This window comes from Capricornis sumatraensis, chromosome 16, assembly GCF_032405125.1.
Source record: "Capricornis sumatraensis isolate serow.1 chromosome 16, serow.2, whole genome shotgun sequence".
In the NCBI taxonomy this organism is placed as follows: Eukaryota; Metazoa; Chordata; class Mammalia; order Artiodactyla; family Bovidae; genus Capricornis; species Capricornis sumatraensis.
In genome coordinates, this window is record NC_091084.1 from 51,119,016 (window position 1) to 51,131,201 (window position 12,186).

A 12,186-nucleotide genomic window follows, 5' to 3' on the forward strand; every position below is an offset into this window, starting at 1 on the left:
CTTCTAAAGGGGCTGTATCATTCTGCATTCCCATCAGCAATGAATGAGAGTTCCTGTGGCTTCAAATCCTCACAAGGATTTGATGTCAGGGCTAAGGAGTTTGGCATTTCTAACAGATGTGTAGTGGTATCTTATTTCTGTCTTATTTTCATTTCCCTGATGACTTACCATGTGGCTCATGTTTTCATATGCTTGTTAGCTGAGTTACTGTCTTGTAAATTGTACAGGGGTAATATTGCTTTTGAATGAGAACTACAATCATAATCCATTCAGGATTCTCTTTGGAGGAAGGAAAAAAAAGTTAGACTGAAATGAATTGCCCTCCACGGTCAGTTGTTTGGGACAAAAGTGTTAGAAGGACACAGCTAGAGTTCTCTCTTAAGAATTGATGGTTTTTCTGCAAGGTAAATGGCTTTCCCAGGAAACTCCTGGACTCCTTATATTTCTCAGACCTGAGAGTTCTCTCATTCCTGAGAAATGCCTGTGAGTTCTAACAAAAGAGAACTTTGGAGATGGTTTAAGAGGGCAGGACTGCTCAGGAACTGTTTCTGAGTTTGAGATTTTCTCTCTCTCTAAGAGACTGCTGCTGCCTGGGATGGCTTTCACAGGGTCAAATGACCTCCCTTTCCACACTCAAGAAGTCTTCTTTGCATGAGGTCAATGATTCAGTGCATTGAAGTCTTTTCTAAATATATGAGGAACTATGTAATTTTTAGATAGTTTATAAAGCCAAAGTTCAAAAGAAATTGGTGCATTTGGTAGTACATATTCAAGAGATTAGTATATTATATTCATATGTATCAATTTAAAAACAGTTGCTGTGTTGTTCAACATAGTTATTAAAATAGTGACTACAGTCATGAACGTGTGCTCATTATTCCACATATTTCATTAAGTTCTTTTTAAAATAAGAAGTGAAGAGAACAGAGTGAAATCAGAGAGAACACAGTTCAACTCCTGGATTTTCCGTGTGGATAAATGTGAGAAAGTAACATGATTTTGCTGAGCCTTGGTTTCATAATCTTAGTCTCAATGTTTTCATCTGTAAAAAGGAGCTGATAATATACTATGCATTTGTGACTGTGATGGATGTGAAGCTTTGCGATGGGGCAATCTATTTACAGGGTCTTGGTGGTCTGGTTACAAGGATTCTTTAAGAATTTAAGAATTCTTAAAGAATTCACCATGGGGAAGAAAGAGACATAAATGTATTTTTCCAAGATGAGTGATTTATCATTTGCTCATTAGTTTAGTGCAAGAACAACTAAGGGTAGTTTAAGAACCACAGAATTAAGAAAGGGAAAGCCATTCCTGCCCATATTTTTTACTAACAGAGTTCCCTGAATTAGACTAGCCCTACTATGTTTCCCTTTCATTATATCAGTGGAAAAAAGACATCATAAGAAGCGTAGAGAATAGTGGAAAGAATGATTCAAAGAAAGAGGTAAAATGATATAACTTGTTTGGCCCATAGGAGACAATGAAACATTATCACTATTGTTAAGAAGACTAGCTTTGACACTTGGACAATCCATGAGGTCACTTAACTTATTTACTATAATTAAAGGAGCTATAACTTGAGAGCCTGCTTCTGCTATGGAACCAAACTTAGGTCCCTTTGTCTTTGTGCAGTACAGCCCACTAACTAGTTGTGGTGAAGAAAGTGCAGCATTTAGTTCAGGGCATTAAGCAAGGGGTTCTGGACAGCTTGTGTTCAAACAAGCAAACTCCCATATCTGATGGATTTCAGGGAAGCACCTTTAAGTCATGGTGAAGGAGGAGTGTCCCAGGTTCTGTGATCAGCTGGTGTACAATACTCTAGTTGGTTGGTAGTGAGGAAACAGTGTGGTGTTAGAATTGTTAACATCAATCCTCCAGCTTCAATAAATCTGGGGGCAATGTGTTCATCATAATTAAGTAGTTAAGTTCTTCCATATGGTGAGGGTTTTAGCATCTGTAAAAAGAAAAGAAAAACAATTCTGGAAATGTGCATTAGATACTGTTACTTGAGATGGTTACTCTCAGGGTTACTTGAGATGCCACTTCTCTGGCTTGATGTCCTAACAGTACCCACCGAGTAAAACAAAACTCTCAACTTTTCAGTTGTGAATATTTTTTAAGTTGACATTGGGAATGTAGAGATTAAGTACATGTTCTAAAGTCGAATGTGAAAAAGTGTGCCTTCTCTTTTGAATGAGGTCCATGGATTTTACTTTTTATGCATTGCCTATTAATTTAAAATTTCCACCCATTTTTTTTCAGACTTCATAGTAATTTTAATAAATGTAAAACATGACAAAATTTTAAACTAATTTCTTGGTTAACATTTTCCCCTTGAAGAATATCAGTAGCAATAGACAAGAGGAGTAGTGTATATTTACCAACTGTGAGACCAGACTAGCAACATTTAGCATTGCGTTCTTTCTCCTAATCTACTAAAAAAAAAAATCATTAGAGTTGACATCTGAGCCAGTGACAAATCACAAGAGTGTCTTCAGGACACTCAGGGGTCTTTTGCTGATGCTGAAGTCAAGCTGCCAGTTTCCACTGACATTCTCCAGCAATTTGGCAGTTAAAGCCTCTGAGTTACAAATCACCAGGTTTCATCTCAAACATCTGTGGACATTTAAGTTCACTGGAAAATTGGCAAAATTACCCTAAGGGATAAAAGACACTTGAGAGTGATATCAGCCATCCATCATCTCTCACAGTCATTCCAGCAGAGCAGCAGATTTAGAAAGCTGGTGTTGGGCTCACTTTCCTGTCTCCTCATTCTGCCAAAGCCCTCCTCCTTCATTCTCAAGTGCCGCGCAAGGTGTTTTCATGGTGGAAATTGCTCACATGGGCGTTCATCATGGCTGATTGATGATCAATGCAAAGCATGAAAAATGCCTCCAAGTGACCCTTCATCAGACGTGTCACACAGCTGCCCAAACCAAACTGAGAATGTGACAGCAAGACAAGTTATAATGTGCAAATAGGAAGAAAGCAAATGGAGAAGGCATATGAGAGCAAATTACACTAAGTGAAGATGAATTGTCCAACCATGAGTTATTTCATTTTACTTGCTTTTCCTATCTTTACATTGACAATGAGCCCAATATTTGACCATTTACTGTGCAGGGTTTATTCCAGTCCCTTCTCTACCAATAAAGTAAATTTAAAAATCATCCTGTGAAATTGATCACTGTTTAAATAAATGGACACTAATAAGTACTAGTACACACCTTAGACTGCAGACTTTTTTCTTTTCCTACTTGAAACAGTATATTTTTAAAAAGTAAGTCCTCAAGGGGCTACCTATATTGAACATATTTCTCTGTTTTTTCTCAAATGCTCTCTTTAGTACAAGTCCTGTAACTAGTTATTCCCACTCAGTTTGAAGCTGTGCCATGTTCTTTAAGGAGCTGGCATGAAACTCATTAAACTAACTTAAACTGAGATTTTTTTCTTCCCATGTAACATATAAACTATCTTTATGCACTAGCCCTAATTTTAATCCTGTTCATTGCACTTTGGCATTTTTGTCAATCGTTTACATATTTCTTGAAAGGATTCATACATGAATGAGAGAAAGAATATATACATACTTTATAATCCAGGCATTCTTTCTACAGATAAAAATAGGGTGTCAGAAAACTTAGGGAAAACCCAATATAAAGGAACTTACTTGATCCTAGAGATTTCTTGATCTGGGTTGAGTATATGCTCATAACCTCAAACAGAGAAGGTGGTTCAGAGTCATCAAATACCATCCAAATGGAAATGCATCCAAATTTAATAAGACTTTCTGATGGACCGTAAACCCACCTCAAAACCCCTCAATTCATTTTCAATGTCCTTTTGTTCTAAAGAAATATTCTTAGTAGGTGATTCTGCTCCAATTATTATCTGTTAGTTTGCGATGACTTCCTTTGTTCTCGTTAAAGTTAACTTAAGCCCTATTTCTTCAGGGAGAATTTCTCTTAAACAATATCAGATTCATAACTAATACTTGAACAAATGCTTTCCCAACTACACACACTATAGTCTATATGTGCTGATTGAATGACGTCTTTCTTAATATTTAATTTTTATCAATGTTGTTTGTTCAGTTTCTCAGTCATGTCTCTTTGCAACCCCATGGACTGCAGTGTGCCAGGCTTTTCTGTCCTTCACCATTGCCCAGAGTTTGCTCAGACTCATGTCCATTGAGTTGCTGATGCTGTCTAACCATCTCATCCTCTGCTATCTCCTTCTCCTCCTGCCCTCAATCTTTCCCAGCATGAGTCTTTTCCAATGCGTCCGCTCTTCGCATCAGGTAGCCAAAGTATTTGAGCTTCAACTTCAGCATCAGTCCTTCCAATGAATATTCAGTGTTGATTTCCTTTAGGATTGACTGGTTTGATCTTCTTGCTGTCCAAGCTCTTATATATTTAAACAAGTAGGTTTTTTTTTTTGTAAAATATTTTAAAATATCTTAACCATACTGCTTTTACTGGGTATGCAAACTCTTAATGGTCCTCTTAAGGAATTATTCCTTGAAAAGTGAGAAGTGAAGAAACAGGATGGATTGGCTTTGTGTTCTCCTATATTTGTGTACAAATGTCCTATCTGCCCATGAACATAGAATCATAGACATGGGAAATATATTACCATTATCCAATCTAACTTATCTAGTCTAACATCCGCTTTTATATGTGTGTACCTGATGTGAAGAGCTGACTCATTGGAAAAGACCCTGATGCTGAGAAAGATTGAGGGCAGGAGGAGAAGGGGATGACAGAGGATGAGGTGGTTGGATGGCATCACCAACTCAATGGACATGGGTTTGGGCGGACTCTGTGAGTTGGTGATGGACAGGGAGGCCCGGTGTGCTGCGGTTCATGAGGTGGCAAAGAGTTGGACATGACTGAGTGACTGAACGGAACTGAATGAATCTATTTAGGGTTTCCCAGATGGCGCTATTGGTAAAGAAACTGCCTGCCAATGCAGGAGATGCAGGTTCAATCCCTGGGTCATAAAGGTACCGTGCAGAAGGAAATGGCAACCCATTCCAGTATTCTTGCCTGGAGAATCCCATGAACAGAGGAGCCTGGTAGGCTACAGTCCATAGGGTCACAAGAGTCAGGTACAGCTGAGGCAACAATACACACACAAGCATGGATATATTTAATATACAATGGCACCCCACTCTAGTACTCTTGCCTGGAAAATCCCATGGACGGAGGAGCCTGGAAGGCTGCAGTCCATGGGGTCGCTAAGAATCAGACAGGACTGAGCGACTTCTCTTTCACTTTTCACTTTCATGCATTGGAGAAGGAAATGGCAACCCACTCCAGTGTTCTTGCCTGGAGAATCCCAGGGACGGGGGAGCTTGGTGGATTGCAGTCTATGGGGTCACACAGAGTCAGACATGACTGAAGTGACTCAACAGCAGCAGCAGTAGAAGTAACAAATGAGAATCTTGCTAAAACCCATGTGCTCTGGATTTAGTCCTCTGTCTCTTGCATTAAGTCATCAGTACAACTCTGAATCTAATAAAAGAATAAATAGTAAGGCACTTGCATTTAAAAACAAGACAAGGTTCACTAGTGATTCAAAATTGTAAGATTTGTAGAAGAGAATGAAAACATTTTTCTTCCCTGTTTTTGCAGGACATGCTCCTTTTCCTCAGGGAACTCTGCTTCCTTCACTCATCATGCCATCCTTCAATCAGAGCATTTTCTTCCCTACAGTCTTCTTTCTTACTGGCATCCCTGGTTTTGAAACCTACCATGGCTGGGTCTTCATCCCATTCTGCTGTCTCTATGTCATTGCTATCACAGGGAATGGCATGATCTTGTTCGTCATCATCACTGAGTCAAGCCTTCATGAGCCCATGTACTATTTCCTCTCCATGCTATCCTTCTCGGACCTAGGACTATGCCTTTCCACACTGGTCACCATGGTGGGTATTTTCTGGTTCAACGCTCGAGAAATCAGCTTTGATGCCTGCATTAGCCAAATGTTCTTCATCCATGGTTTTACATTAATGGAGTCCTCGGTCCTCCTAGCAATGGCCTTTGATCGCTATATTGCCATCTGCAATCCACTGAGATATGCTGCAATCTTAACCAATTCAAGGATCATTAAAGTGGGCTTTGCAATTGTTGTTAGGGTGACAACAGTTGTAGTGCCTTTACTCCTGCTCCTTAAGCGTCTGTCCTTCTGTGGAAGTCATGTTCTGCACCATTCATATTGCTTCCACCCTGATGTGATGAAGCTTTCATGCACAGACACCAAGATCAACAGTGCATTTGGTCTGGCCATTGTCATCTCTACCGCTGCCTTGGACTCTGTCTTGATCCTCCTCTCCTATGTCCTGATCGTCCACTCTGTGCTCGGCATTGCCTCCTCAGAGGAGCATAAAAAGGCCTTTGGAACGTGTGTATCCCACACAAGTGCTGTTGCCATCTTCTACATCCCCATGATCAGCTTGTCACTGGTGCATAGATTTGGGAAGCACGCCCCTCCCCTTGTGCATACTCTCATTGCCAACATTTATCTGCTCATCCCTCCTGTAATGAATCCCATAATCTACAGTGTGAAGACAAAGCAAATTCGCAAGGCCATGGTCAAAATGGTTCTTTCCAAGCTAACTTAGGACATTTTTCGCTATGTTCTTTCTTTACATTGTCCTGATTACTTTGATCATTCACTAATGTGAGTTACCACTATATACTGGAACATAGTTGCACATGCTTCCATTCTTCTGATGATCCAGTAAAATATAATTTGAAGAGTTCTAGACTGAATTCTTTAAGAACAGGGAATATGTCTTATGTTATGTAAGCTTATCACAAATACTGTACCTGACACAGAATAGGATGATAGTTAAAGTATGTCTGCAAAAGGACAAATTAGCTCATAAATTGCAGTCCAAACAGTCTCACTGCCTCTAGTGCATGCAGTTATCAAGGCATGTGTGATATAATTTTGATCAGTAGCAAAGTTTAGGTTTCAGTAATTCTTAGTTATTGGAAATTCTTACTATTTCCCCAAATAGATTATTCATGGCAGAGAATCATGAATAAGCACAATAAACTAGAAGAAATGTGAATTAAAGGGTACTTTTAAAATTTTTAACAGAGTTCCTCAGAATTTTTGGTAAATTTTTTAACATTTTGAGTATCTAATGTCTAGTGATTCATCTTCTAAATATGTGTCTAATGGGGCAAGTGGCAAGAATGCAATGATGTGTTGTCATATTCAACAGATCACTATATATTGCAAAGATAATTTAGAAACTACTTAAATGTTTATTTGAGAATATTGGTAAAATAATATGTGAACGATCATCCAACAAGTTAAATACTAATATAGATATGAATGATATATTAAGAGAAAAGGTAGATTGGTATACAGTGTACTTATCACTGTTGTGTGTATATTTCTTGTGAATATACACAGAAATGTACACATACATTTACATAACACATTTGATATGGAAATATATGCTCCAAATGTCAATTAATTACATTTGATTTATATTTTTTCCTTTCTTGTAATTTAAAAATGCTCATTAACTAGGTTTTTGTTGTTGCTGTTTTTTAACTTCAGACAACAAAATAATATCCATTTAACAGCTATCTAAAAATACAACTCATTTGTTCTTGATCTTCCATAGGCTCTTCGTTCCTGTGTGTCCTCACAATCAGTCTTCATACTACCCACTGGATACATTTAGAATATGACATCCACTTTCCTTTAGCATCCTTCACTGTTCTCAGTGTGGTCCAGAACCAGGTCATCAAAACCACTTGAAATTATTTTAGAAGTGCAGATTCCTCGACTCTACCCCAGAACTACTTAATCAGACACCCATCAGCACAATAATTTGCATTTTAACAAGCTACCTTATACAATATCACACATACTAGTGTAACACTCTTGTAAGACATTTTTATTTCTGGATAACACCATGAATAACCCTAACTCTTATCCATCATCTTTGATCATTTTGCTCTCTCTATCTACATTATCCACACACTGTTACTGACTTTTGAAATTTTAAAAATATATTTATTTTATTTCTTGCTGGTATTGCTTTCTTTCCTTCATTCAGGTGCCATTAAGAAATCTTTTTTTTGTAGGTAGTGAGGCTTCTCTTCCTTGACTGATGTGAAATTAATTTTTCTCCCAGATTTACTGAGAAATAATTGACACACAGCACCATGTAATTTTAACGTCTACATTGAAAATATAACTTACATACATTAAATGATTAGCATAATAAATTTAGTGCACAACATCATGTCATAAAGATGAAACAATAAATAAATAGAAAAAATGTTTCCCTTGTAATGAGAACTCAGAATTTACTCTTTAATAATTTTCACAGATAACTTACAGCAAGGTTAATTATATTTATCATGTTGTATTTGTTAATCTTCTAAGTGGAAGTTTATATTTTGACTATTTTCTACCAATTCCCTCTTTCCCCATCCCCATGTATGGTAACCACAAATATGACTTTTTTCTAAGTGTTTGTTTTTGAAGTAGAATTTATGTTTAACATTGTTAGTTCCTATTACACAGCATAGTGATTTGATATTTCTATAAATTTCAATGTAATCACCGTAAACTTAGTTACCATCTGTCACTATACAAAGATATTACATAATTATTGACTATATTCCCTATGTTGTTCATTTCATACCTGTGACTCCAGCATTTTATATATGAATTCTCCCTCACCAGTTTCTTAATCTTCTTCTATTTCTCTCCTCCCCTGACCATCAAACTGCCTCCCTCTGACAATCACCTGTTTGTTCCCTGTATCTGAATCTGTTTCACTATAGATGTTCATTTGCTTTGTTTTTTAGATCCATATGTAAATGAAACCATAATGTGTTTGTCTTTCTCTATCTGACTTATTCTACTTAGCGTAATATCCTCTGGGTCCATCCAAGTGTTAAAAAATGGAAAGATTTTAATTTTTATGGCTGAATAACATTTAGTTTTATATATTACATCTTTATCCACTCAAATGCTGGTGGGCACTTAGGTTGCTTTCATATCTTGACTATTATTCATAATGCTGTAGGGAACATAGGAGTGCATGGATCTACTCGAATTAGTCATTCATTCTCTGTGGATAAACACTGAGGGATAGAACTGCTGGATCATATGGTAATTCTATTTTTAATTAGAAAAATTAATCGCTTGTTTTTCCGTAGTGGCTGCACCAATTTACATTCCACCAACAGTAATGTGCATGAGGGTTCCCTTTTCTCCACATTCTCGCCAACAATTGTTATTTCTTGTCTTTTTGATAATAGCCATTTTGACAATTGTGAGCGAAAGTGAAGTGAAAGTTATTTAGGCATGTCTGACTCTTTGCAACCCCATGGACTGTAGCCCATCAGGCTCCTCTGTCCATGGATTCTCCAGGCAAGAGTACTACAGTGGATTGTCATTTCCTTCTCCAGGTGATCTTCCTGACCCAGGGGTCAAACCTGTGATTACTACATCGGCAGGCAGATTCTTTACCTGCCAATGTAAAAGAAGGGAACCCCACAATATGTACAGGGGCATGTTGAAGGGGAAACGGAGGCTGCTCTAAGCGCTGTTTCAAATTCTGAGGTGCTGGACTGCAGAACTCCATCAAACATCCAATGATTTTACTTCTGCCCCTTTCACCCTAACCTGATCCTCTTTGTGCCAAATTTTAGGCCAAGGAGAAATTTGCTTAATGTAAAAGAATGAATAAGGATGTTTCTGCCACCGAGGCAGGTCTGCGCTTTAACTTTTTGGCAGTATCTAGGATGAACAAAGAACGTTTATGCCCAGATAAAGAACAAACAGCATATTGCCCTCCCCATGACAAGATATGTCATCCTCTCCATAGATATATCAAAGGCAGTGTCTATAGAAAGCAGAAATAATACCCACAAAATCTTAGATATATAGAAGATCATACAGTGAAGAATTTCTAAACACATTATTTCAGAGTAGCTCTGAATTGGTAGGCAAAAGGCACATGCATGCACACACACACACTTTAACATTAGAATTAAGTATTAAAGAATTAATATTAAGTATTAAGAATTAATACTAAATCCAGATACTTTTTGAGGTGTCCCTATATCTGAGCTATACATGTACCATATCTAAGCGTACCTTCACTTATATCCCAGAAATATAAATGTGTAGGTGGGGGGTCACATGAGAAGAGCTGCTGACAACTGTCTTTACATGTCAGGGCAAGGTCAGACCAGAGTCAGATTTCTTAACCAGTCATAGTCCTTAGGCCTGTAAATATAGAGCACCCTGACCTTCACTCAGAAGGAAAACAGCTAACCAAATAAACTAACCCTTCAACAGGAAATACATACAAATATCTGAGGATCCCCTGAGTACTGAAGAAAATTTCAGTGTCAGTGAGGCAGCACCTAATAGTGTGTGGAGAGAGGTAGAGAGAGAAGGAGTCAGTGTAAATGCCTTCAGAACCCAAAGGGGCCTACTAAACATTGGTATCTTTCTTGGGTTTGGAGAGCAAAACACAGCATTTTTACTTTACTGAGCAAGAAATGTCCTAGCAGACTCCAGAACACTGAGCCACCAAGAGTTTTACAGATATGGAAGGACTCTGTATGTGCAAAGGCTTGCCAGCCACGCTCTAGAGTGCATGTGTTGCTAGCTGTTTCTTGTCCATCTCACATGCTTAGCATGATTTCATCATTATATCAGTGTAATGGACCAGTGTGAGGCTTTGTGGGATATCCTACTATTCCAGGTCTCTTTGAACTATATTAGGACAGAGCTCCAGAAAGATGACGTAGCCTTGGGTCAAGACTATGACTGTGAGTAGGATAGTAGAATAGGAATTTCCTACAATATTCCCTCCAAAGAACACTGGTTTTGACAACTGCTCACAGATAAAAGTATCTTTGTGGGAGTCTGGGAGTTCTAGGTAGAAGTCTCAGCAAAAACACCCAGGAATAGATCCATTGAAGAAAGAAAAAAACAGATTCATTTTACCTGCATCATGCTACCTGAAGGCAGCATAACTCCACTGAGATATGAATGCCAAGAGAGGTCACCTCTTCCATGGGGGAAAATGAGAGGAAAGTGAGGGGGCACCTTCCCCAGCAGTAAAGGATGCTTTAAAAGAGGCCTATGTCTTTTTGAACTGCTCTGCACCTCGCAGAATACTAAGGTGATTTCCATGACTCAGGGACATGGAGAGCTGGGATCACAGCAGTCAGGGATTGAAACTCACAGAGGGGATTCAGAAGCTATTAACCACTTTGCACATTACTAGGAAGCCTGCCCAAAAGCCACTAGGGACGCCTCACTTCAGCCCCACATTTGCTCACATGCCTTACTATATGTCCTCCATAGACAGTTCACAGTGTGTGGCCCCACAGATGGACAGTGCAAGCTTTTACTCATGGTCAATGAGCACACACAGAGAAATAGCTGGACTAGGCAGAATCAAAAGAAAGCACATGAAGTTGAACTAATAGCACACTACAGGGAAAGCAAATGAGAGTCTAGCAACAGTCAGCCTGGCTCTGCAGGGTGGAGAGAAGACATACATTCTAAAGAATTGTCCCAACACCAACAGGAAACAAGATGTGTGAGCCATCACATCCACACAAAAGATCTGTGAAATCCTTAGAATCCCTGGCAGGACTGACAGGTAATTTTGTTAAGACTTATTTTAGTCCAAATAGGAAAAGGAGTACGTCAAGGCTGTGTATTGTCACGTTGCTTATTTAACTTATATGCAGAGTACATCATGATAAACACTGGACTGGAAGAAACACAAGCTGGAATCAAGACTGCCAGGAGAAATATCAATAACCTCAGATATGCAGATGACACCACCCTCATGGCAGAAGGTGAGGAGGAACTAAAAAGTCTCTTGATGAAAGTGAAACAGGAGAGTGAAAAAGTTGGCTTAAAGCTCAACAGTCAGAAAACAAAGATCATGGCATCCAGTCCCATCACTTCATGGGAAATAGATGGGGAAACAGTGGAAACAGTGTCAGACTTTATTTTTTGGGCTCCAAAATCACTGCAGATGGTGACTGCAGCCATGAAATTAAAAGATGCTTACTCCTTGGAAGAAAAGTTATGACCAACCTAGATAGCATATTGAAAAGCAGAGACATTACTTTGCTGACTAAGGTCCATCTAGTCAAGGCTATGGTTTTC

General features: G+C 38.6%; 1 protein-coding gene across 1 annotated transcript; it reads left to right on the plus strand.

The window, feature by feature from the left end:
* The first annotated feature begins 5,680 nt into the window (after positions 1 to 5,680).
* Positions 5,681 to 6,625, plus strand: LOC138092575 (olfactory receptor 51F2-like). Its single transcript, XM_068988620.1, has one exon. It carries the CDS (start codon positions 5,681 to 5,683, stop codon positions 6,623 to 6,625), a length of 945 nt encoding a protein of 314 aa, XP_068844721.1.
* Positions 6,626 to 12,186: the final 5,561 nt, after the last annotated feature.